Source organism: Delphinapterus leucas, chromosome 9 (genome assembly GCF_059928025.1).
Source record: "Delphinapterus leucas isolate spDelLeu-1000000601 "Yukka" chromosome 9, BTC_Dleu_Yukka2, whole genome shotgun sequence".
NCBI classification, from domain to species: domain Eukaryota; kingdom Metazoa; phylum Chordata; class Mammalia; order Artiodactyla; family Monodontidae; genus Delphinapterus; species Delphinapterus leucas.
In genome coordinates, this window is record NC_143137.1 from 44164633 (window position 1) to 44192498 (window position 27866).

General features: G+C 38.0%; 1 protein-coding gene across 3 annotated transcripts in view; it reads right to left on the reverse strand.

The window, feature by feature from the left end:
• The window catches only part of AVL9 (AVL9 cell migration associated), a 63903-nt gene that overhangs the window by 17183 nt on the left and 18854 nt on the right, over window positions 1–27866 (reverse strand). For 2 of the 3 annotated variants that reach the window (XR_016394210.1, XM_089917024.1), the window contains exons 2-10: window positions 27720–27840; window positions 25390–25475; window positions 22700–22771; window positions 19700–19789; window positions 18938–19004; window positions 17735–17775; window positions 16582–16620; window positions 12376–12445; window positions 4597–5135 (exon numbers count right to left, since the gene is read on the reverse strand). Coding sequence is in view for 2 of the 3 variants with exons in the window: in XM_089917024.1 (XP_089773150.1) it covers window positions 4597–5135; window positions 12376–12445; window positions 16582–16620; window positions 17735–17775; window positions 18938–19004; window positions 19700–19789; window positions 22700–22771; window positions 25390–25475; window positions 27720–27840 (1125 nt within the window). In the remaining variant the exon portion in view is untranslated. The remainder of the gene's footprint in view (window positions 1–4596; window positions 5136–12375; window positions 12446–16581; window positions 16621–17734; window positions 17776–18937; window positions 19005–19699; window positions 19790–22699; window positions 22772–25389; window positions 25476–27719; window positions 27841–27866) is intronic. The other variant, XM_089917025.1, reaches the window with a different exon arrangement.

Below are 27866 nucleotides of genomic sequence, written 5' to 3' on the forward strand. Positions count from 1 at the left end.
TATTCAGCCTTGAGGAGGAAGGAAATCCTATCATATGCTACAACATGGATGAACCTTGAGGACATTATGTTAACTGAAAGAGGACAGTCACAAAAAGATAAATGCTGTATTATGATTCCACTTATGTAAGGTATTTTAAAGTAGTCAAGTTCATGGAAACAATGATGGGTGCCAAGGGCTGGGGTGAGGGGAGAATGGGGAGTTGTGGTTTAAAGGTTATAGAGTTTCAGTTTTGCAAGATGAGAAAGTTCTAGACATCTGTAGTACAACCATGAGAATACACTTAACACCACTGAATTGTGCACTTAAAAATGGTAGAGATGGGCTTCCCTGGTGGCACAGTGGTTGAGAATCTGTCTGCTAATGCAGGGAACACAGGTCCGAGCCCTGGTCTGGGAAGATCCCACATGCCACAGAGCAACTAGGCCCGTGTACCACAACTTCTGAGCCTGCGCGTCTGGAGCCTGTGCTCCGCAACAGGAGAGGCCGCGATAGTGAGAGGCCCGCACACCACGATGAATAGTGGCCCCCGCTTACCACAGCTAGAGAAAGCCCTCACACAGAAACAAAGACACAACACAGCCAAAAATAAATTAATTAATTGATTAATTTAAAAAAATGGTAGAGATGGGGCTTCCCTCGTGGCACAGTGGTTAAGAATCCGCCGGCCAATGCAGGGGACACAGGTTTGAGCCCTGGTCTGGGAAGATCCCACATGCCGCAAAGCAACTAAGCCCGTGCACCACAACTACTAAAGCCTGAGCTCTAGAGCCTGTGAGCCACAACTACTAGGCCCACGTGCCACAACTACTGAAGCCCGTGTCCCTAGAGCCCATGCTCCACAACAAGAGAAGCCACCGCAATGAGAAGCCCACACACCGCAACGAAGAGTAGCCCCCGCTCGCCGCAACTAGAGAAAGCCCACGCACAACAAAGACCCAACGCAGCCAAAAATAAAGAAAAAAATAAAAATAAATTTTAAAAAAATGGTAAAGATAAATCTTACGGTTTTTTTTTTTAAACCACAATTAAAACTAAAAAACAAATAACATCAAAAAACACACCTCAGCTTGGTAAATCTGGCAACCTGTTGTGATCTGATCTGCTAGAGAGCTGCAAAAGCATAGTGCTTTCTCCATTGCAACTTAGGAAGGGCTACAATGCCATCAGGACCAACTGCCATTTTCTCATCTCTCCCCTGTTCAGGGACGATAAGCATGTTCATGAACTGGAAGCCTCCATACTGCAGGGATGTCAGTTCTCTACAAAATTTTATCTAGCGTTTAAAGGTAATCTCTCAAAATCTCAACCTGTGTGAGTGAGAACTTAAGATGATCCTAAAATTAATGTGGAAATGCAAAGGGCTAAGAAACTCTTGAAGAACAATAGCAAGAGGGGAACATCTGCCTGACTCAACATACATGGTAATTAACACAGTGCAGGACTGACGCAGGGATAGACAGATACACCAATGAAACAACAAAAAACTCAGAGACAGACTCCCTTTCTCAACCATACACAAAAATTAATTCCAGGTAGATAAAACCCAAAATGTGAAAGCCAAAACTACAAAGCTTTAAGTCCCACAAATCAGTGACAAGGGAAACAACCCAGAAGCTTTGAACAATTACTACACAAAGGGAAATCCAAATGGTTAAGAAGAACATGAAAAGATGCTCAACCTCAACAGTGACTACTGAAAAATAATTACAAACTAAGAGCCAGAAGATACTATCAGATTGGCTAAGTATTAGGAAGTTTGACAATAACAAGTGTTGGTAAGAATGTGAAACAATGGGAACTCTTAACCACTGCTATGGGAATGGAAACTGTCACAACCACTTTAGAAAACAGTTTGGAATTATTCTAGTAAAGCTAACATACCCATTCCCTGTAATCCAGTATTCCCACTTCTAGGTACTGAATCCTAAAGAAATGTTTGCATGTATACAGCCAAGACTTCCAAATAAGAATTTCATAGAAGCATTATTTGTAGTAGCCAGAAATTGAAAACAATGTAGATGTCCATCCACAGAATTCGTAAGCTACAGAAGAGCCGAAAACAGAAAACTACAGAGGAATAATAATACACGACTTCATGCAAAATTACGGATGAACTAAAAACAATGTTGAGAGGAAAAAAAATAGTAGAGTGACACTTAAATAAAACTAAAAAACATGCATCCATTACTTTTTAGCTAGTCACAAGTTATCTGTAGGTTCCCTAAATTTGAATATGATACTCTGTAAGCAAGCAAACCAAATATAAACTCAGAAGCAATACATAAAGCAGTTTAATACATATGGCAGAAAAAAATTTTGGTTTCCAACTACATATACTTTTAATTCTTTCATATATTTTTTTTTACTAAAACAGTTGCAAACTGTGGGCTTCCCTGGTGGTAGAGTGGTTAAGAATCCTCCTGCCAATGCAGGGGACACAGGTTTGAGCCCTGGTCCAGGAAGATCCCACATGCCACAGAGCAACTAAGCCCGTGCGCCACAACTACTGAACCTGCACTCCAGAGCCCGTGAGCCACAACTACTGAGCCCATGCACCTAGAGCCCGTGCTCCTCAACAAGAGAAGCCACTGCAATGAGAAGCCTGCACACCACAACAAAGAGTAGCCCCCGCTCGCCACAAATAAAGAAACCCCATGTGCAGCAACGAAGACCCAACACAGCCAAAAATAAATAAATAAATAAAATATATATTTTTAAATATGCTTTTTAACCTAGTTCTTCTGTACAAGTATTTTTAACATCTTCAAGAGAAAAAAAAAGCCTAAAGGCAATTCACTTTTAAGTATATTCCATATTTGAAACCTACTGACATGAAAGAATCAGCGATTGTATTTGAAACTGTGATTAAACAAGTTAGATTTGAATCATCACACAATAAAACATAAAACCAAAAAAAAAGTTTAATTTACCATAATGATGGTGGTAAGCCCATCATATATTCAGTACTGGTATAATGGACACAAAAAGAATATTCTGCCAAACAGTTTATTAACAGCACACGGAACACATTAACATTGCTTTAATTCAGCAACCTAGCAGACAAAAACAAAATCCCTCCCTCTTGATATCTCCACAGTGATAAAAATTAGAGTGGGTGGGTGAAGCAGCAAAGTAAGGGCTCCAAAAAGTACAGGCAGTCATGACACTCACATATGAATTCAGAAAACCCACAATTTACATCTATTGAGTATACTCAGTAGTTTGAGAGCCCTGAATTTTCTCCCCAGGCTCCTGAATCCCAGTTTTAAGAAAATGTGCATTAGTTCAATCATGCAACCAATTAAGATAATTTCAGCATCCCCTAACAGGTCACAAAATGAACAAAGACAGCATTTTCTGTTAACTATTCAGCAACACTGACTTGGGGCAAGTACTTATTTGTAAAACTGAATACACCCAGAAAGAATTTATCATATAGTGTAAATACATGTTCAAGTCAATACTATCCAATTTCTTTTACTTCAGGCATAAAGGAAGGTACTTAGGGAAATCATAAAACATTGCTCTAGTTACTGGACAGATGTATCTGTCTTTCATGGTAGATTGCAAGACCATGGTTGCAAGAATTTAGAACCTAGTACGAGCCTAGCACATAGGAAGGCAATAAATACTTTTTGACTAAAAAATGAAATGGGGGACTTCACTGGTGGCACAGTGGTTAAGAATCCGCTTGCCTATACAGGAGACACTGGTTCGATTCCTGATCCGAGAAGATTCCACATAGCGTGGAACAACTAAGCCCGTCTGCCACAACTACTGAAGGCCGTGCGCTTAGAGACCATGCTCCGCAGCAAGAGAACCCACCATAATGAGAAACCCACGCACCACAATGAAGAATAGCCCCCGCTCGCTGCAACTAGAGGAAGCCTGCGCACATTAGTGAAAACCCAATGCAGCCATAAATAAATAAATAAATTTTATTTTTTTTTAAAAAAGGATTTTTTTTCTTCTGCTCCATTTTGAAAACTAATTCATGAATGGCAATAAAATAAGGAGTTTCTCCTGAATAGAATGAAAAATCAAAAGAACCCAGATGTTGCTTCCAGAATCCTAAAATATTCCTGAAATTAAGAAATGATACCCTAGGACATAAGATACTGGCTCAAAGATTCAATTAGATTTACTACGTTGTGTTTAAGTTAAATCATAAATGCATTTTGAATGTTTTTTCATAAAAAGATTAAAAAATAGTTTTTAGGGCAAGTTAACCAAAACACTATATTATACCTATGAGGGGTACTAAAATTTAAGTTAGCCATCTAAGCTTTTTTGTAGCTTTTGGAATTGTCGTATTTTAATATACATTCATTTAATGTAATCAAGACTGCCTCCTCCCCCACCAAAGATAAACCTGAATAATTAAAAACAGACCAAATACAGTGATTGGTGACCTCAAAATCTCCTGAATTAATTCTCTGTAGCCTTACACTATGGTCACAGATGCCAAAGCACTGTGTATTTTACAGTCAAAGAAAAATTTTCAGACTGAAAATGTGTTTAACACTAAAAGTTAAATTCTAAAAGGATTTTGTTATATCCTTAAGGGCCTTAATAAAGCATTTTAAACCTTACCTTTGTGAAGATGGCCAGAGGCATGCCATACTGGTCCTCTTCCAAACCAGAAATTATCCCTGGTATCAGGACTACCTGGCCTGTGTTAGCTTGAGGTTGTACAGTAATCGGAGGACTGTCTGAGGGCAAAGAGTCCTTTGGAAATGAGTTTGTCTGTTCTGATCCCACCTGTTCTCTTTCTTTCAAGGAGGAATCCTCTAAGACACTAGGATCCAAGGTCTCCCAGTCACTTTCTGAAGACTCTGGAGATGGGCGAGAAGGAGGTTTCAAATATTGATTGCTGTCATTGGGTTCCTGTCCTTCACTGCTGTCATGATCTACCTGGAAAAAAGGCTCTTCAGTCTTCATGGCAGCATCTCTTCCATGATTTCTCATCATGATTTTCTCAACAGTTTCCAAGTTGGTATTTGAAATGTAAGGAGCAGGCATAGAAACAAACTCATCTTCAGTGGGATTACTTTCTTGAAGCCCAACATCTTCAGACATACTCTTTCGGGGTCTATATTGAGAACTATCACTGAGACCATGTTCAATCATGCCTAAAACATACAATATTGGTGAACAGTTCGGCTCATAATAAGGTAAAGGAAAAACAAGAGTTGTATATTCTGCTTTAAATAGTGGAACTCCCTTGAAGTAAGTCAGAAGAGACATACAAATATCGTATATTAACGCATATATGTGGAATCTAGAAAAATGGTACAGATGAACCGGTTTGCAAGTCAGAAGTAGAGACACAGATATAGACAACAAATGTATGGACACCAAGGGGGAAGTGTGGGACGTGGGGGGGGTGGTGGGATGAATTGGAAGATTGGGATTGACATGTACACACTAATATGTACAAAGTAGATAACTAATAAGAACCTGCTGTATAAAAAAAATAAAATAAAAATTTTAAAAATACAATCAAAATAGTGGAACTCTCCTATAAAAATTTTAATAAGCTATGCTTGCACAAATTTCAATGAGAAAAAAGAGAACAGAGAGCAGAAGCAAGAAGAACTACAATCCTGCAGCCTGTGGAACAAAAACTACATTCACAGAAAGATAGACAAGATGAAAAGGCAGAGGACTATGTACCAGATGAAGGAACAAAATAAAACCCCAGAAAAACAACTACATGAAGTGGAGATAGGCAACTTTCCAGAAAAAGAATTCAGAATGATGACAGTGAAGATGATCCAGGACCTCAGAAAAAGATCGGAGTCAAAGATCAAGAAGATATGTTTAACAAAGACCTAGAAGAATTAAGGAGCAAACAGAGATGAACAATACAGTAACTGAAATGAAAAATACACTAGAAGGAATCAATAGTAGAATAACTGAGGCAGAAGAACGGATAAATGACCTGGAAGACAGAATGGTGGAATTCACTGCTGTGGAACAGAATAAAGAAAAAAAAGTGAAAAGAAATGAAGACAGTCTAAGAGACCTCTGGGACAACATTAAACGCAACAACATTCACATAATAGGGGTCCCAGAAGGAAAAGAGAGAGAGAAAGGACCCGAAAAATTATTTGAAGAGATTATAGTCAAAAACTTCCCTAACATGGGAAAGGAAATAGCCACCCAAGTCCAGGAAGCACAGAGTCCCAGGCAGGATAGACACAGGGAGAAACACACCGAGACACATAGTAATCAAGTTGACAAAAATTAAAGACAAAGAAAAATTATTAAAAGCAACAAGGGAAAAACGACAAATAGCATACAAGGGAATTCATGAAACATTAACAGCTGATTTCTCAGCAGAAACTCTACAAGCCAGCAGGAAGTGGCACTACATATTTAAAGTGTTGAAAGGGAAGAACCTACAACCAAGACTACTCCACCTGGCAAGGATCTCATTCAGATTCAATGGAGAACTCAAAAGATTTACAGACAAGCAAAAGCTAAGAGATTTCAGCACCACCAAACCAGCTCAACAACAAACGCTAAAGGAACTTTGCTAAGTGGGAAACACAAGAGAAGAAAAGGACTTACAGAAACAAACCCAAAATAATTAAGAAAATGGTCATAGGAACATACATATCGATAATTACCTTAAATGTGAATGGATTAAAAGCCCCAACCAAAAGACAAAGGCTCGCTGAATGGATACAAAAACAAGACTCACATATATGATGTCTACAAGAGACCCACTTCAGACCTAGGGATACATACAGACTGAAAGTGAGGGGATGTAAAAAGCTATTCCATGCAAATGGAAATCAAAAGAAAGCTGGAGTAGCCATACTCATATCAGATAAAATAGACTTTAAAATAAAGAATGTTACAAGAGGCAAGGAAGGACACTACATGATGATCAAGGGATCAATCCAAGAAGAACATATAACAATTATAAATATATATGCAACCAACCTAGGAGCACCTCAATACATAAGGCAACTGCTAACAGCTATAAAAGAGGTAATTGACAGTAACACAATAATAGTGGGGGACTTTAACACCTCACTTACACCAGTGGACAGATCAGTCAGGCAGAAAATTAATAAGGAAACACAACCTTTAAGTGACACAGCAGACCAGATAGATTTAATTGATATTTATAGGACATTCCATCCAAAAACAAGAGATTACACTTTCTTCTCAAGTGCTCATGGAACATTCTCCAGCATAGATCACATCTTGGGTCACAAATCAAGCCTCAGTAAAGTTAAGAAAATTGAAATCATATCAAGCATCTTTTCTGACCACAAGGCTATGAGATCAGAAATCAATTACAGGGAAACAAACGTAAAAAACACAAACACATGGAGGCTAAACAATATGTTACTAAATAACCAGGAGATCACTGAAGAAATCAAAAAATACCTAGAGACACATGACAGTGAAAACACAACGATCCAAAACCCATGGGATGCAGCAAAAGCAGTTCTAAGAGGGAATTTTTAGCTATACAATCCTACATCAAGAAACAAGAAACATCTCAAACAATCTAACCTTACACCTAAAGGAACTAGAGAAAGAAGAACAAACAAAACCCAAAGTTAGCAGAAGGATATAAATCATAAAGATCAGAGCAGAAATAAATGAAATAGAAACAAAGAAAACAATAGCAAAGATCAATAAATCTAAAAGCTGGTTCTTTGAGAAGATAAACAAAATTGATCAACCATTAGCCAGCCAGACTCATGAAGAAAAAGAGGGAGAGGACTCAGATCAATAAAATCAGAAATGAAAAAGGAGATGTTACAAGAGACACCGCAGAAATGAACAGACCAATCACAAGTAATGAAATTGAAACTGTGATTAAATATCTTCCAACTAACACAAGTCCAGGATCAGATGGCTTCACAGGTGAATTCTATCAAACATTTAGAGAAGAGCTAACACCCATCCTTCTCAAACTCTTCCAAAAAACTGCAGAGGGGGCTTCCCTGGTGGCGCAGTGGTTGAGAGTCTGCCTGCCGATGCAGGGGACATGGGTTCATGCCCCGGTCCAGGAAGATCCTACATGCCGCGGAGCGGCTAGGCCCATGAGCCATGTCCCCTGAGCCTGTGCGTCCGGACCCTGTGCTCTGCAATGGGAGAGGCCACAACAGTGAAAGGCCCGTGTACCGCAAAAAAAAAAAAAAAAAACACTGCAGAGGAAGGAACACTCCCAAACTCATTCTACGAGGCCACCATCATCACCCTGATACAAAAACCAGACAAAGATACTACAAAAAAAGAAAATTACATGGGGCTTCCCTGGTGGCGCAGTGGTTGAGAGTCTGCCTGCCTATGCAGGGGATGAGGGTTCGTTCCCCGGTCCGGGAGGATCCCACATGCCGCGGAGCGGTTGGGCCTGTGAGCCATGGCCGCTGATCGTGCGCGTCCGGAGCCTGTGCTCCGCAACGGGAGAGGCCACAACAGTGAGAGGCCCACGTACCACAAAAAAAAAAAAAAAAAAAAAAAAAATTACAGACCAATATCACTGATGAATATAGATGCAGAAATCCTCAACAAAATACTAGCAAACAGAACCCAACAACAAATTAAAAGGATGTTAAGTGACCAACACCCCCATGATCGAGTGGGATTTATCCCAGGGATGCAAGGATTCTTCAATATATGCAAATCAATGTGATACACCATATTAACAAGTTGAAGAATAAAAACCATATGATCATCTCAATAGATGCAGAAAAAGCTTTTGACAAAATTCAACACCCATTTATGAAAGAAACTCTCCAGAAAGTGGGCATAGAGGGAACCTACTTCAACATAATAAAGGCCATACACGACAAGCCCATAGCAAACATCATTCTCAATGGTGAAAAACTGAAAGCATTTCCTCTAAGATCAGGAAAAAGACGAGGATGTCCAGTCTCACCACTATTATTCAACATAGTTTTGGAAGTCCTAGCCACGGCAATCAGAGAAGAAAAAGAAATAAAAGGAATACAAATTGGAAAAGAAGTACAACTGTCACTGTTGGCAGATGACATGATACTATACATAGAGAATCCTAAGGATGCCACCAGAAAACTACTAGAACTAATCAATGAATTTGGTAAAGTTGCAGGATACAAAATTAATGCATGGAAATCTCTTGCATTCCTATACACTAATGATGAAAAATCTGAAAGAGAAATGAAGGAAACGCTCCCATTTACCATTGCAACAAAAAGAATAAAATACCTAGGAATAAATCTACCTAATGAGACAAAAGACCTGTATGCAGCAAAGTATAAGACACTGATGAAAGAAATTAAAGATGATACAAACAGATGGAGAGATATACCATGTTCTTGGATTGGAAGAATCAATAATGTGAAAATGACTATACTACCCAAAGCAATCTACAGATTCAGTGCAATCCCTATCAAATTACCAATAGCATTTTTTTTACAGAACTAGAAAAAAAAATCTTAAAATTTGTATGGAGACACAAAAGACCCTGAAGAGCCAAAGCAGTCTTGAGGGGAAAAAAACAGAGCTGGAGGAATCAGACTCCCTGACTTCAGACTGTACTACAAAGCTACAGTAATCAAGACAATATGGTACTGGCACATAAACAGAAATATAGATCAATGGAACAGGATAGAAAGCCCAGAGATAAATCCACGCACCTACAGTCAACTAATCTATGACAAACGAGGCAAGGATATACAATGGAGAAAAGACAGTCTCTTCAGTAAGTGGTGCTGGGAAAACTGGACAGCTACATGTAAAAGAATGAAATTAGAACACTCCCTAACACCATACACAAAAATAAACTCAAAATGGATTAGAGACCTAAATGTAAGACTGGACACTGTAAAACTCAGAGGAAAACATAGGAAGAACACTCTTTGACATAAATCACAGCAAGATCTTTTTTTGATCCACCTCCTAGAGTAATGGAAATAAAAACAAAAATAAATAAATGGGACCCAATGAAACTTAAAAGCTTTTGCACAGCAAAGGAAACCACAAACAAGAGGAAAAGACAACCCTCAGAATGGGAGAAAATATTTGCAAACAAATCAATGGACAAAGGATTAATCTCCAAAATATATAAATAGCTCATGCAGCTCAATATTAAAGATAAGAACAACCCAATCCAAAAATGGGCAGAAGACCTAAATAGACATTACTCCAAAGAAGACATACAGATGACCAAGAGGCACATGAAAAGCAGCTCAACATCACTAATTATTAGAGAAATGCAATGAGGTATCACCTCACACCAGTTAGCATGGGCATCATCAGGAAAATTACAAACAACAAATGCTGGAGAGGGTGTGGAGAAAAGGGAACCCTCTTGCACTGTTGGTGGGAATGTAAATTGATACAGCCACTATGGAGAACAGTATGGAGGTTCCTTAAAAAACTAAAAATAGAACTACCATATGACCCAGCAATTCCACTCCTGGGCATATATCCAGAGAAAACCATAATTCAAAAAGACACATGCACCCCAATGTTCACTGCAGCACTATTTACAATAGCCAGGTCATGGAAGCAACCTAAATGCCCATCGACAGACGAATGGATAAAGAAGATGTGGTACATATATACAATGAAATATTACTCAGCCATAAAAAGGAACAATACTGGGTCATTTGTAGAGACTTGTGTGGATCTGGAGACTGTCATACAGAGTGAAGTAAGTCAGAAAGAGAAAAACAAATATCGTATATTAACACATATATGCGGAACCTAGAAAAATGGTACAGATGAACCAGTTTGCTGGGCAGAAATAGAGACACAGGTGTAGAGAACAAATGTATGGACACCAAGGGGGGAAAGCAGCGGGGGGTGGGGTGGTGGTGGTGTGATGAATTGGGAGATTGGGATTGACATGTATACACTGATGTGTATATAATTGATGTCTAATAATAACCTGCTTATAAAAAAATTAAAAAAAAATGAGAGAGAAAAGAAAATGTCAGACAAAAGAGAAACCTACAGCCAAAGTGAAAATGTCAGGGAACTAGATCTCACATGCCACAGCTAATAGATTCCCTCATGTCGCTTCCCTGGTGGCACAGTGGTTAAGAATTTGCCTGCCAATGCAGGAGACACAGGTTCGAGCTCTGGTCCAGAGGAGACACAGGTTCGAGCTCTGGTCCAGAAAGATCCCACATGCCATGGAGCAACTAAGCCCGTGCGCCACAACTACTGAGCCTGCACTCAGAACCCGTGAGCCACAACTACTGAAGCCTGTGTACCTAGAGACTGTGCTCTGCAACAAGAGAATCCACCGCAATGAGAAGCCCGTGCACCACAATGAAGAGTAGCCCACGTTTGCCGCAACTAGGGAAAGCTCGTGTGCAGCAACGAAGACCCAACACAGACAAAAATAAAATAAATTTTTTAAAAATAAATTAATTAAAAAAAGATTACCCCATGTCTCAACTAAAAGATCCCGTGTGCCACAACGAAGATCCAACGTGCTGCAACTAAGACCCAGTGCAGCCAAATAAGTAAATAAATATTTCTTTAAAAAATAAAAATAAATAAACTTCTGGAGGAAAAAAAAATAGAATGGTAACCCTAACCACTTTTTCCTTGAAAATTTTTATCATTCAAAGGTTCATGGACTTCCCTGGTGGAGCAGTGGTTAAGAATCCGCCTGCCAATGCAGGGGACATGGAGTTGAGCTCTGGTCAAGGAAGATCCCACATGCAGTGGAGCAACTAAGCCCATGCGCCACAACTACTGAGCCTGCGAGCCACAACTACTGAGCCCATGTGCCACAACTATGAAGCCCACGTGCCTAGAGCCCATGGTCTGTAATAAGAGAAGCCACTGGAATGAGAAGCCCGCGCACTACAACGAAGAATAACCCCTGCTCACCACAACTACAGAAAGCCCGCGGGTAGCAACGAAGACCCAATGCAGCCAAAAATAAATAAGTATACATACTAATATGTATAAAATAGATACCTAATAAGAACCTGCTGTATAAAAAATAAAATAAAATTCAAAAAAATATAAATAAATAAATATTAAAAAAAACAAAGTCCAGGACAGGGCTTCCTTCGTGGTACAGTGGTTCAAGCCCTGGTCCAGAAAGATCCACCATGCCGCTGAGCAACTAAGCCCGGCGCCACAACTACTGAGCCCATGTGCCACAACTACTGAAGCTCGCACACCTAGATCCGTGCTCTGCAACAAGAGAAGCCACCACAATGATAAGCCCACGCACCGCAATGAAGAGTAGCCCCCACTCACCGCAACTAAGGAAAGCTCGCGCGCAGCAACAAAGACCCAATGCAGCCAAAAATAAACAAATAAATTAATTTTTTTTAAAAAAGGTCCAGGACAAATTATAAAAAGGAAGAGTAGAAACCGCTACGCTCTTACCTGGAAAAAGGGATAACACCGTCATCAGGGCACCCACCAATTTATTCACTGGAGAAATATAAAAGAGAACCTGAAATGGAGTCAATCAAAATTAAATCAGAAAATCCATGAGTCCACAATGATACTTTAAAACAAGAAAAAAGAAAAGAAGGGAGGGGGAAAACTCTTCTTTACATAAGTATAATAGCTAAAACATACAGAATTTATGATAGAATCAGAAAATCACCAAGCATCTATCATGGTTCAGGTAAAAATTACCAATGGATGCTAAAACTATTGTGAAAGGTTGTTGGGCAACAGGATATTCACATATCTTCAAATTTATCAACCCACAGTTTACCTATTAATTGCAAAGAGAAAAAACAAGTACCTAATTTAAAGAAACCTGGCAACCACCACCTGAATCAGATCATCAAATTTCACATTGCCAATAATAATACAAACAGTTATGGGGCTCCTGATGTGATGCCCCGAGAAGGACACACCACCACCTGTATTCTTGCCAAAAAAATTTAATCTGAAACTAGTGACAACAATCAGACAAATCTAATATTATAATGCAACTAATCTGGATTCTTAAAAAAAAAAAATTAAAAGGCCAATGTCATAAAAACAAAGAGAAACAAAAAAAGAGCGAGGTGGTGGCACTGTTTGAGATTAAAGAAAGCTAACAATGCAATAAATGATCCTTGGTCTCCAGATTAAGAAAAGCAACCAGCTTATAGAACATTATTATGACATCTGGGGAAATCTGAAAATGGACTGTACATTAGATAGCATTTATTATATCAATGTTAAATTTCTTGAATGTGAAAATGATATTTTGTCTATGTAGGAATGTACCCTTATGCTTAAGAAATATATCCAGGGCCTGTTAGGAATCAGGCTGCACAGCAGGAGGTGAGCGGCCGGCGAGCGAGGAAAGCTTCATATGCCACTCCCCATCGCTCGCATTACTGCCTGAACCATCCCCCCTGCCCCGCCTCCAATCCATGGAAATACCGTCTTCCGTGAAACTGGTCCCTGGTGCCAAAAAGGTTGGGGACTGCTGTCCTAAAGTATTTAGGGATGAAGTACCATGGTGTCTACAAATTACTTTAAAATTATTATGATTCAGGGAGAAAAATGAACACATATAAAACAATGTAATACAAAAGCAAAATGTTAACAACTCATAAACACAGATGAAGGGTATAAAGTGTTCATTATATATTACTCTATCAACTTTCCTGTAGGTTTGACATTTTTCAGAATAAAAATTGAGAAAAATTAATCTGGAACAGGGTTCAGTTAGATATTGCACTAAAACTAACGCTGGTGATAATTAAACTAGAGGAAAAAAACAAGCACGTAGTTGCTCAGGTGAGAGTTTTTTCTTTTTTTAAACGATTAAATCATTTAGTGGCACTAAGTGATATCCAGTAAAGCATAACATCCATAATCTCCTGTGCTCTCCTTACACATTGCTTATTTGAATGCTTTGCAAGTACAGAGAAACCAAGACTGCATTAAAAGATGTCCTTACTTTATTAAATCAATATAAAAAGTGTGTACCTGTGATTTGCCACATTAAATAAAGTCTACTTGATCATAAATGCCACTGCATGTGGCTAGGCTAAATATTATTTTGCAAAATTTTGTTTCAGATACATGTATCCACATGTGCTCTAAGTTTCAATGAAGAACATTTTTTATTATGGGTTGCAATAAAAAGTTTGAAACCTACAACTCAACAACAAAAAAACAAACCTGATTAAAAATGGGCAAAGGATTTGGATACACATTTCTACAAGGAAGATATGCAAGTGGCCAAAAAGCACATGAAAAGGTGCTCAACATAACTAATCATTAGGAAAATGCAAATCAAACCCAGGAGATATCACCTCATACCTATTAGGGATGGCTACTATCAAAAAACCTGAAAATAACAAGTGTTGGAGAGGATGAGAATAAATCGGAACACTTATGCACTGTTATTAGGAATGTAAAGTGATGTAGCTACTGTGGAAAAGATGGCAGTTCCTCAAAAAATTAAAAATAGAACTACCATGTGATCCAGCAATACCACTTCTGGGTATACACTCCAAAAAACTGAAAGCAAGGTCTTGAAGAGACATACATAGACCCATGTTCACAGCAGCATTATTCATGACAGCCAAAATGTGGTATGTACATACATGGAATATTATTCATCCTTAAAAAGGGAGGAAATTCGGACATCTGTTGTACATGGATGAACCTTGAGGACACTATGCTAAGTGAAATAAACCAGTCACAAAAAGAAACACTTATGATTTCATTTATATGAGGAACCTAGAGTAGCCCAATTCATAGAGACAGAAAGTAGAAGGGTGGTTGCCAGCAGGTGGGAGAAAGGGAGAACGAGGAGTTAGTGTTTAATGGGTACAGAGTTTCAGTTTTGCACAATGAAAAGAGTTTTAAAGATGGATGATAATAGTACAACAACAGGAACATACTTAACACCATGAAACTGTACACTTAGAAATAGTTAAGATGGTTAATTATATGTTATGTGTATTTTACAAGTATAAACTATTTTGAAAGGTTGAAACACTGTACTAGTACATGTTAGTTTCATTCACTTTTTAAAAATTTACTTTTTTTCTGTTTGAAGAAAGAATACATATTCATCCAGAAAGCTAGAATACAGAAAAGTGTATTTCCTTCTTAAAAATACAGCCAATATTCTCACCAAACTGTTGCTGTCTTTCCTCCTACTCTTTTCAATTAATATATATTTAATTATAAAATTGGAATCATGGGCTTGATATGTAGCTGGGCAAACTTTTTTCACTTAACATGCCATGAAACATCTTTACAACAATAAAAAAAACCCACCCAGAATCTTTTTTGTTGTTTGGAAATTATATACAAAATAAATCAATACTTACTTAGTCACTGATAATTCATTATTATAAATGACTGAAAGAATCTCTTAGATAGAGCTTTGCATCAACTAAGATTAATTCTGGAAATTAAACCTCTAAGAGAACAATTACTGGGCCAAACGGATAAACATTTTTATGGAAACAAAATATACTGGATATTGTGAATGGCTGACTCTCCAATATCCATTCCACCCTACTTTACTGAGCACAGTAATACAGTGTATACAACTGGCCACAGATCCAGGGATGGCTCCTGATTACTCTAAACCAGAGGTCAGCAAACTTCTCTAGAGGGTCAGATAGTAAGCATTTTTCATTTGTGGGCCATTTGGTCTCTGTCCCAACTACTCAACTCTTCCACTGTAATGCAAAAGCAGCCATAAACAATAAGGAAAAGAATGGCTGTAACTATGTTCGAATAAAACTTTATTTACAATAGGTGGTAGACCAGATTTGGCCCTGGGGCCTAGCGTGTAGACTCTTGGTCTAAAATCCCTCATCTAAATCTTTGATCTAAAATCATTGCAATCCCATCCCTTTGTACTAGAGAGTGGTATGGAACCCAGGTTTAAGCCAATCAGTACAGGCATTTCTTTGGCACCAATTATTGGTTCTGGGTAGGCACATGGCCTCATAGGCCCAAAGGAATTGACAGGAAGAATCCTTATTAAATGGTTTGCCAAGAGGTATTATCTCTGCCACCAGTTATAGCTAAGGAAGCACATACTTCAATTACTGTTGGCAGTTATCCTACACTACAAGGGAAGTTAGGCTCAAGATAAAGCAAGCACCGTGGACCATAGAACAAAGAGATGGAAAAAATCTAGGCATTTAAATACATTGTCAAACCATTCAGTCAATCCACTCTGAAGTCTGAAGCGAGCCAATACATTTCCTTATTTTTTAAGTCAATTTAAATTGAGTTTTCGGGACTTCCTTGGTGGTCCAGTGGTTAAGACTCTGTGCTTCCACTCTAGGGGGTATGGGTTTGATCCCTGGTAGGGTAACTAAGATCCCTCATGCCGCATGGCACGGCATGGCAATCAATCAATCAATCAAGAGAACTTTCTGTTATCTATAGTCAAAACCATTCTGATAACTGAATACTATCAAATTGCCCCCAGAAAAGACTGCATGAATTTACACTTCTATAGTAGTGGACAAAAATATGTGCTTTAGCCCACTGTACTTTTATGGCCAAAAAAGTCTTAATTTATACTTTATCATTAGTTTCAATTTTATATAGTATTTAAGAAATGTCAATAAATATTAAATATTCTAAACATTCAAATCTCACCTTCTTTTCAAGAAGAATTAGTTTAAACAGGATTAGGACCTGAAGAAAGAAAAAAAAACTATCAAAATAAGAAACTCAAGCCTATTTTTCATTTGCCTTTGCCTCTCCTCAAACATAACCATGTATCATTGAGTCAATAATATTAAATAATTCTAGAGCTTTAAACACTACATTGAAAATTATGAACTTATACTGAGAAATTCCTGTGTCCTCTAAAAATGTGAATACCACTTAAATTGCTATCAAATTGCACTTTTCGGAATAAGCTGCACCATTTTTGCTTGAAATATCTGTAAGCTCCTTAAAGTTAAGGTACTATTCATTTACTTCTGGATGTCCAGGGCATTCACAGAGCAGATACTCATTACAGCTGTTAAGTGAATGATCAATGTGTGTTATGTCCCAGTCCACAGATGCCTTAAGAATAAAGATCAAAAGATATAAGCATAGATATTTTACTGGAAAATGTTTCACTCTCAGGGCAACATATAAAATACTCTGCAAGATAAAAACATGTTTCTTTTAGATGTGGTATACATATACAATAGAATACTACTCAGCCATAAAAAAGAATGAAATAATGCCATTTGCAGCAACATGGATGGACCTAGAGATTATCATACTAAGTGAAGTAAGTCAGAAAGAGAAAGACAAATGCTATAGATATCACTTATATGTGGAATCTAAAATATGACATAAATGAACTTATCTATGAAAGACTCACAGACATAGAGAACAGACTTGTGGTTGCCACGTGTGTGTGTGGGAGGAGTGAATTGGGAGTCTGGGATTGGTAGATGCAAGCTATTATATACAGAATGGATAAACAACAAGGTCCTATAGCACAGGGAATGATACTCAACATCCTGTGAAAAAAAGAAGTTTTTTTCCACTCTGATTTCATGATATCCAAAATTACAAAAACCACAGAAAAAAGTATCCTATCCTGCACAGAAATAAATGACACTATTTGTATACTTTTAGAAATTTCTATCATATAAGCACTACGAACACTTTCAACTTTGTATCACTATGACAGCTGTCTCAGAAAAACTAAAACAGTTATGCCACGCTCTGCATTAGACCATGCAGCTCATGGAATTTGCCCAGTTAAGTAATTTTAGTACGTCATAAATTAAATAACATATCATACCTTGTGTCGAAAATGAAGCACAAGATCTCGAGGAGATAGACCTATAATGTTAAAAAAAAAATAAAAAAGCTAATCTATGACTACCAACTACTGTTTTTGTCAAAGAAAGTTTTAACCTCCTCAAAAGAAAGGCAGGTAAAAGTAGGAATATGCAAATATTTAAATATTTATGTAATATCTATTATGCACACACATAATCAGAATTTATCAAATACTGTTAACAAACAGCACTGCGATAGAACTTTGCAATAATGAAAATGTTCTAAATCTTCACTGTTCAATAGAGTAGCCATATGTGGCCACTGAGCACTTGAAATATGGCAAGTGTGACTAACAAATTGATTTTTAAATTTTATTTAATTTCTATTAATTCTAATCTAAATGTAAACAGTCACATGTGGCTAGTGGCTCGTGTTGTGGTCATGCAGCTCTAACACCTCCCCATTTTCCAGCCATCTTACAAATTACCCAAGTTTAGAAACTATGAAGCTTGTACTACTGTGGCAATCAATCATTTAAACATGGTTTTTGGTCACTACACCCCATAGGCTACTATTTCTGAATCACAATCTTCTCTGATCATCTGCCATAAGACAAGATAAATTAATTTAGAGAAAAACATATTCTCAGAATAGGAGCTTTGTAACCAGCTTACATTACACACAGGATTGCAAAAGTGAAGTTCCAGGGTTTGGCTACATCATGCTAAAATGGGAATTGAGCAAGCGTAAATCACTATGTGATCAACAATTTTTTTTAAACATGAAAAGGACATTTATTGAGTGCCTAACACACGAATGCATGTTCTGGGTTGTCAAAATAGCATAAAACCCTCAACTTGAAAAATCTTAGAATAGAAAAGAGCTAATAAGCAGATCTCTCTCTCTTGCTCTCCCTCTGTGTTATGACAGGGAATTGACCTGGTCAGCATTAATGTAAGGAAAACAAACTTCCATTATTACTCTGAAAAGCAGAAATTTTCCTTATACAATAATAGTTGTAAATTTTGATACAAGTATGTTACAACCCTTCTTAATGCAAATACTGTCTAAGAAGATATTTAAGGAAGCAGCAGCATCAAATGTTGGAGAATTCAGATCCCATATAGAAACTAATTCTTATCATGAAGTTTTACATGCAACTCAGCATGCCAAACAAAAAGAAATGAGGGCATTTCTTCTGACTTGTAAAAAAGTGCCTTACCAAGATATACCTGGGATCCTTCTAATGAAGTTCCTCCCAGGGAACTATTCATATGTTCATAGAGCTCCTATAAAATAAAAATTCAGTTTAGAACACTTTACTATCATTTTAGACACTGAATTAGAAATAGGATGACCAAGGGAAAATTGGTTCTTTAACTGAGGCAATTTTGTCTCTCTGAAACTTGCCAGTTTCCAGCAATCCTTCCTTCTCTTCCTCTACATATCAGAGCTTGATTCATTTCCATGGTGGTACGGATTCCTAGGATAAATTTCCTCTACTTCCTTGCTAAATAACTAACTGTCCTACTCTCACTAGAATCCAGGAGAGATCCATATTCTATACATCCATGGCAGCCTCAAGAAAAACATATTATCCATCTTCAGTAAAGTAGGAATGTGGTTTTTCTGTGCTTTTTAGTATGGGAGTTAGGATCCAGAAATGTGATATATAAACATACTGCTCAGTGTATTAATAACATAACAAATGTAGAGAAGAAATGCCATAGCGAAAGGGCTATTATCCATTAACAGAAACATTTATGTCATAGTCAACTGTCAATCATTATTTTCTAATAAAAGATGGTTTCATTAAGTTTAATAAGTATGAACTGTACATTTTGGGATGATCATTGGCTCTTCAATATTATTTTCAAACAAGAATGTCCTTCTTAAGCTAATAAATGATTATCTCACACTATTAAAAATCTAGTTGATTCATCAATCTGTCTTCACACACATCTATGGGGGGGGATAAAGTTACCTTTAGAATGGAAATTTGGGAAAAATCCTTCTCTTCAAAATATGCATGCGTAATGAGTTGAAGTTTTGCTTGAAGTAAGCCATAGAGAGGCTTAAAGAAAAAGAGAAATTACCATTAGTTTGATAATAGTAAAAAAAACAAACACCCCACGACTTTTTAACTTGAAAAGACTGAGAAGGAAAAAGTTACTGACAACTTTAGTATCTTATTATTCACAGCTGAACGTAAGTCACTGTTCTAGCTCCCGGACTGCAGCTGCAACGTGCCTGACCCACTCAGAGCACCGGGGCTGAGAGTGGGCACAGGCCTCCTGGGTCTTGCTCCGGTCACTCAGCCACGTAACTCTGGGCACTTAACCTCTCCACGTCTGCTGACTGATGTGAATATGGGTATATGAAAAGACAGTACATCTTCTGGGGCTTTCTCATATTAAATAACACAGGTAAAAGCACTTTCTAGAGTATCTGGCATATAGAAAGCACTTAAATGCTAGTCACCATTATCATAAAATTTAAAACATATCGTAATCCTGCACACTGTTCTGCTAGCTTGTAGTAACGTTTAATCATCCTTATAGCACTAATTCTTATATTCAGTTGAACATTCATGATTAAATTTGCTTTCATTTCCCCTTTCTTTGCCCTCTATAGAGGCTTAAAACAACTAGTCTGTGTCCTTTATAATATCCTATATAATATTCTTTTGTATATCTGAAAAAAGTTACTCCTTAATTCTTATTTCTCTATTTAAAACCTTCTTCCTACCATTTCCATCCTTTTATGTTCTGTTCTAGATGTTTTCTGGTTTCTGTGTCCTTTTTAGGATGCAGAGACTAATGCTGAATATATACTCTAATTAGTTAAAACAAGTAATACTGGAATAGTTTTCTCCCCCAATATCCCAGTTAATATATCATTATTTCTATCTAAATATATTTTTATATATAGACTAAAATGCACTATGAACCACCAAACATTTTTGTGTGAGCTGGCTCTATCTGTCTGATAAAACTGGCTTTTCACCCCAATTTTATCACATAGCAGTTACATGTTCATGAGAGTTAGACATTTTTTCTCTGAGATATATCTTTATTTGTGAAATGAGAACAATAAATACTTAGATCTCTCTTCTTACGAGGATTAAAATGACAACTATGTCAAAAAAGTGCCTGGTATAGAATACTTGACATATAGGCACTTGAGAAATGGCACTTATTATTACTGTTCTTTGAAGAATTAATTCAGGAAGCCTTTCAACATGTTGTGTTTATTCAATATCCAGCACTCCTATACTTTGGTCATCTGGTCCAGCATTAAAAAACAATAATTCACTAATGTATATTTTTTCAGGCTACCCTTCTAGAAACTGTGTACAGGAATAATCAGGTTAGCAATTTACCAATTTTCTGATATTGAAGTCTTTTATAACCATTCCTTTTCTAGGAGACTATTCTTGCCCTATATTTAAAATCACTTGGGACTTCCCTGGTGGTGCAGTGGTTAAGAATCCGCCCCCTATGCAGGGGACATGGGTTCAAGCCCTGGTCCGGGAAGATCCCATATGCCGCAGAGCAACTAAGCCCACGCACACAACTACTGAGCCCGCGCACCTAGAGCCTGTGCTCTGCAACAAGAGAAGCCACTGTAATGAGAAGCCCGTGCACCGCAAGGAAGAGCAGCCCCCGCTTGCTGCAAACTAGAGAAAGCCCGCGTGCAGCAAAGAAGACCCAACGCAGCCAAAAAACAAAAAAATTACTATCTTGGAACAAATATCCTGATCCTCAAAATCTTATTAGTAAGGTTCATAGTACTAAATTATTCTCACTCAGGTTTTTTTTTTAAAGCTTAGTACTAAGCAAGCTACATTTAAATTGTCTGTGAATATAAGAAATTGGAACAACTGCAGAGGAAATAATTAAATAAAACCATAATTTTCTTGGTGACTAGGCTAATGAAATATTCTGTTTTGCGTTAGGTTAACTGCAGACACATTTGTACTCAGTAATCATATAGATCTAAGTTAATTAATATGATAGATATCTAGATACTTTTTCCCACAAACAGAAGTGGGGGGACTATATTTTACATGTAGAACTAGGCATCTGGTGTTACTGGTAAAGGTGTTATTAACCCATTAATAATACAAATGGGACATCACAAATGATTTAATAGAGATAGCTATGAAAAATAAGAAATGCTATATATTTTCTTTTGAAAACTAAAAAGTTAAAATGATTATAAACTTGCATCTGATCAACCTGTACAGAGAAGAAACAATTTTAAAGTGTTGTTATAGTACAATTCATTATGTCATTTCCTTTCCTCAAACATTTTCAGTTTTTTGTGTGTTTTTTTGGGGTTTTTTTTTTGCCGTATGCGGGCCTCTCACTGTTGTGGCCTCTCCGGTTGCGGAGCACAGGCTCCGGACGCACAGGCTCAGCGGCCATGGCTCACGGGCCCAGCCGCTCCACGGCATGTGGAATCTTCCCGGACCGGGGCACGAACCCGAGTCCCCTGCCTCGGCAGGCGGACTCTCAACCACTGCGCCACCAGGGAAGCCCACACATTTTCTGTTTTTAAAGAGCAAGCTAGGGATACAATTTTTCACTGCAAAGAGCCATGCACTTTTGTATCATCAATAAAATCTGAGTAATTATGATACTTTGAATTTTAGTAAAATATTACTTATCTACAGTCTCGAGAACAAAACAAAGCTGGATAAATTAAATATATCAGATGCCTCATTTTGCTCACGTATCAACCTCCTTCCCCAAAACTGATCTATTAGATTTCCTCCCTCTTAACTAGTTTTGGGCAGAGGGGAAATGAGAGTGAACCTGCTGAAAGGCAAAGAGGAGATGCAAGAGCATCAACAATAAGCCTCTGACTAATTTTAATATATCACTGTTTTCATAAACCTCTCCTCATTCTAATAATGCTTTATCATCAAATAAAAACCTGCCATGAGTGTTTAACATTAACAGGTTATTTGGTCTCTTACCAGCTTGCTTAGAACACAGACACTTTTCTGAACGGTCTCTCTGGTGATATCTGCTTGCCGTACCTTCAATGCCTATTATAAACAAATAGTCATTATTAAAAATATTTCATGGACATATTTAAAAATAATTATTTTTCAATATAACACAGCAATCAGAAAAAGTATCTTACACTTAATTAAAAGCACTTATTGAGAATCTCAGAAGGTATTTATTGAATGAATAAGTGTCAGCCAGAGCACTCTGCCAGAATCTGGCAGGCAATGGGAACATAACAGTGAGAGACAATCTCTACTCTCAAGGAATTCAGTCTGGTGGAGATTACTTGATGTGTAAATAGCCACATCCATAATGCAAATCAGTCATCCCTGGTTCTGGTTTTAAAATGGACACCCCTTTCGGAGATTAATGTTTCTGATGAGAAAGGGACAGTTTAACAGCTTGTTTCTCCAGAGATGGAAGAATTGTCAGCAGTTTTGTTAAGCTGGTTATTCTACGTTACTGGAGTCTATCCTGGCACACCCGTATTGTATTGTAGCCCAGCCCTGAGCCGTAACTCAAGCCTCGGTGATTCTGAAGATGACTACATGAGATATCTGCAGTTCTCTGCTAGTAGGAAACAGGACTTGATCAACCTCAGGTAAGGCTGTGAGGGCAGTAAGAATGACTCTTCCCCCCTAGTGTACTGCCTGACGTATCCTTGGATCTGTCCTGAGGACAATGGGGTCTCAGTGTCTTCAACTGCCTGAGGACTGATGATTCGTCATTAGATTACATCAAGAGTAGAGCCTTTCCTCAATCTGTTTCTGCCTCTTTACCTTGATTGGATTCATCCATTGGGTCTCAGCTTTGTTCAAAAGGAAAGGAAAGGCTTTCTCCTAGGCTCTAGGGCTCTCTGATATCTGGTTTATCTGTCTGGTTATCAGATGAGGTGAGAACAACCTGGAGAAATGGGCAACCCCAATATACTCTGGAGTGGGTCAGACTTAGGAGGTGTCGGAGACAGACAGTATGAAATGCCACTTAAAGGCTGTCTATGTAGAGCATGAGAACTGTTGTTAATGACAACAGCATCGGAGGAATAATTTTACTAGTGGTTATACAATTTACAGGGGATAAGAGGTAGTGAAAGGAACAGATTTCCAAGAAAGGCAGCAGCTCAATTCATCTCATCTAATAAGATGTAAGGTACATGAAGAAATCAAATGTGTAATTATTCGCAGGTTTCTTTATCTTTAAACTGTTATTCATTTGAACCACAAACATTTACTTGGTGTGTCCTATGTTCCAGGCCCTGTGCATGGAGGGTTATTTCACGGTAGTTAACTACTTTGGGTATGCTGGGATTTATTCGTGCAGTTTACTTTTAAATGCTTGAGGGAAACACACACACACACACACAGAGCAAATGTGGTAGAATATTAACAACTGGTGAATGTAGATGGTGGGTATACAGGTGTTTATTGTGCAATTCTTTTAATTTATCTGCGTGTTTGAAACATTCATTATAAAAGCTGAAAGAAAATTTTTAAAGACTTACTAAGTTAATTACCCACCTGAGGAAGCTTTTAAAACTTTGTAACTGCCTAGGATCTACTACCAGAGATTCTACTTCAGTCTGTAGAAGGAAAGGCCCGGCAAGTACACTTAAATTAAAAAAAAAAAGTCTCTGGGGCTTCCCTGGCAGTCCAGTGGTTGGGACTCTGTGCTTCCACTGCAGGAGGCACAGCTTCGATCCCTGGTCAGGGAACTAAGATCCCGCACGCTGTGGCCAAAAAAAAACACAAAAGTCTCTTGGCCAAAAAAAAAAAAAAAAAGAGTCTCCATGTAGTTCTGGTTAAAAACCATTGTTTTAGAGCAGCAGTTCAGTCTTGCCTACATATTAGAATCACCCGGGGAACTTTTAATACTCCTGATGCCCAGAACGTTAAATCAGAATCTCTGGGGTTGGGACCTAGTCATCCCAAGTATCTAAAGCTCACCAGGTGATTCCAACGTGAAGCTGAGGTTGAAAAGCGCTCACTACTTCAGAGTATTAATCATTTCATAAGAGGAAAGAGATCTTTACTCAGAAAGGGTATCCCCACCACAAAAATAACGGTGCTGCACAGAAGCAAACCAGGAAAGGGGAAGCTACCCATCTTGATTTATTTAAATTTATTAATTAGAGATATTATAGTAAGTTAGGCATTAAGCGGGAAGGTAAGTTTAAGAATGATCAAAATCTTAGTTATATATAATTAAGATAACTTGCAAGTAGTTTGCAGCTACTATAAGTACTTTCCATTACTTCTAGAATGTTCCTTAAAAAAAAAATACAACACTCATTACCATTCCATTTTTTAAAGTTACATACCAAACACTAGAAATAGAAAACTCAAGGACACCATGAAATTGACATACAGTATTTTGAAGACAAATGGATAATTTTGGTATCAATATCTAAAAACAATGTACAAAATATTATACAATACAAATATAATTAGTCGCCAATGTCAACTTAGAAAAACATTCATGTGAATTAAACTGGTACTATAGAGAAAAGAGCTACATGGTTTATAAAAATTTAAAACAATATCATAGGTACCACATGAAACATAAAGATTATGTACTTCCCCAAATTCTACATCTTAAGTGGCCAACAATTAAACAATTTTTTAGTGTTTTTTGGTGTTATTCATTTCAACTGTACCTTGGCTTCAATTTGTCGATAGCAAGAGATACCATATACAGTGGCTCCATTTCCATTTCTGGGTGGCAAGTGAAAAAACACAGTATCTAAGAGATATACAGAAAAAGGTAAATATCAAAGTGGACTACCCATATTAATAATGAACTTTGACGTTATTATAATGCAGTCACTTAAAAACGATGAGGTAACAAGGAACCCATGTCAGACTTATTTCTAGCATCACAACCACTGGTTTCTTAGAATTCCTCTCACTGCCTTCCAGTGTACACGCATGACAAAAAGCCTAAGAGGCTGAATCATAACAGGTCGAATTGAGACTACAATCACTTTTCTCAGAAAATACTTTATTATACAGGATTATTCCAGATAAAAAGAAAGTAAAGAATCATACAGGGAATTCTCTGATGGTCCAGTGGTTAAGACTCTGCACTCTCACTTCTAAGGGCCTGGGTTCTACCCCTGGTCGGGGAACTAAGATCCCATAAGCCGCGTGGCCAAAAACAAGAAACAAGAAAAAAAAAAGTTTATCCTTAGGGACTTCCTTGGTGGTGCAGTGGTTAAGAAACTGCCTACCAATGCAGGGGACATGGGTTTGAGCCCTGGTCCAGGAATGATCCCACATGCCACGGAGCAACTAAGCTCATGTGCCACAACTACTGAGCCTGAGCTCTAGAGCCCGCGAGGCATAACTACTGAGCCCACATGCCACAACTACTGAAGCCCGCGCACCTAGAGCCTATGCTCTGCAACAGGAGAAGCCACCGCAATGAGAAGCCCGCACACCGCAATGAAGAGTAGACCCCGCTCGCCGCAACTAGAGAAAGCCCACACGCAGCAATGAAGACCCAATGCAGCCAAAAACAAACAAACAAACAAACAAACAAATAAATATATATATATATATATATATATATATATATATATAAAGAATCATACAAACCAAAGGCAACACATAAATTTTGAATAGCTCCAAGAAATTCTTGGGACAATTGGGGAAATTTGAACATAGATTAGATATGAGATGGTATTATAGAATTACTGTTAAATCTCTTAGCTGTGGTAAAAGAATCGAAAGTCATCCCGGGGAATGATCTTATTTTTACAAGATGCAGGCTGAAGTATTTAAAGTGTCATGATGTTTGCAACTGACTTTCAAATAGTATAGGCAAAACTGTACACATATATAAAGAAAGTTTGTGGAATATTTACTATTCTTCCAACTTTTCTGTATGTTTAAAAGCTTTCATGATAAAAAGATTAAAAAAAGAAGACTTGTGAGGTTAAAAGTACAGCATTTTAATTTTGTTAGGGACTTCCCTGGTGGCGCAGTAGTTAAGAATCCACCTGCCAATACACGTGTTCGAGTCCTTGTCTGGGAAAATCCCACATGCCGTGGAGCAACTAAAGCCGTGCGCTATGACTACTGAGCCTGCGGTCTAGAGCCCGTAAGCCACAACTACTGAAGCCCGCGCACCTAGAGCCCGTGCTCTGCAACAAGAGAAACCAGGGCAATGAGAAGCCCACGCACCGCAACGAAGAGTAGCCCCCTCTCTCTGCAACTAGAGAAAGCCTGCGCACAACAACGTGGACCCAATGCAGCAAAAAATAAATAAATTTTAAAAATTAACTTTATGTTAAACTGCAGAGTAATATTTGCTTCATTTCATACAAAAATTAGTAAATATTAGAAAAATAAGTAGCCAAACCAAGTTTAATCTTGTGTCTTGGTAGAGCCTCTAATACCATGATAAAGTATAGTATATTTATTTCTTCATTAAGCCATTCAAAGCACTCATCTATACGGTGATAGGAGACTCAGTACTAACTTCACAGCATTGCTTTCCTTGAGGGTGTTAACATGCTCCCCACGCATGCAAGCCAACTTTTAAGCAGAGCACTGTGATGGCAGTGCTCCAGAGGTGGAGAAGCAATCCCAGCTGTTTTCAGGTGGGCACTAGAGGACGAAGCTAGAGTTCCAATCAATCTGCAGCTGGTGCAGGTAAAGCTCCTTAGTTTGTCTCTGAAAGGAGTCTGAAGTTTAAATGCAGAAAGTGCTACCAGTAGCAGATGTCCTAATATGGCTAATTACTTACTTTGGCCAGAGCTCTTGGCAAAGGAGTGGCCAGTGTCCACCAACCATTACCAATATAAGCCTGGCACTTCTCTGCAGATCCTCTAGTATATGACTAACTAGTCATCTCCAAAGAAGCATTTAAATATTTTATGAACAGTCACAATAGGCCAAAGGTCTTTCATTACCAAAGTACTCAGACTCGTGGCAAATTTTTTAAAAAGCCACCTACTGATTGCTCCACTGTCTGTTTACATACCTTCTTGGTAGTTGTGTGCGCCATCTGGTAAGGCAAGGAAGGGCAAATACTTCCATTCTTCAGGTAGAGTGTGACTGTCATGTCCATCTCCTGGAATCAGGGGCGGGTAAGAGAATTCAACCTAAAATGGTAAGGAATGTTAGCCAA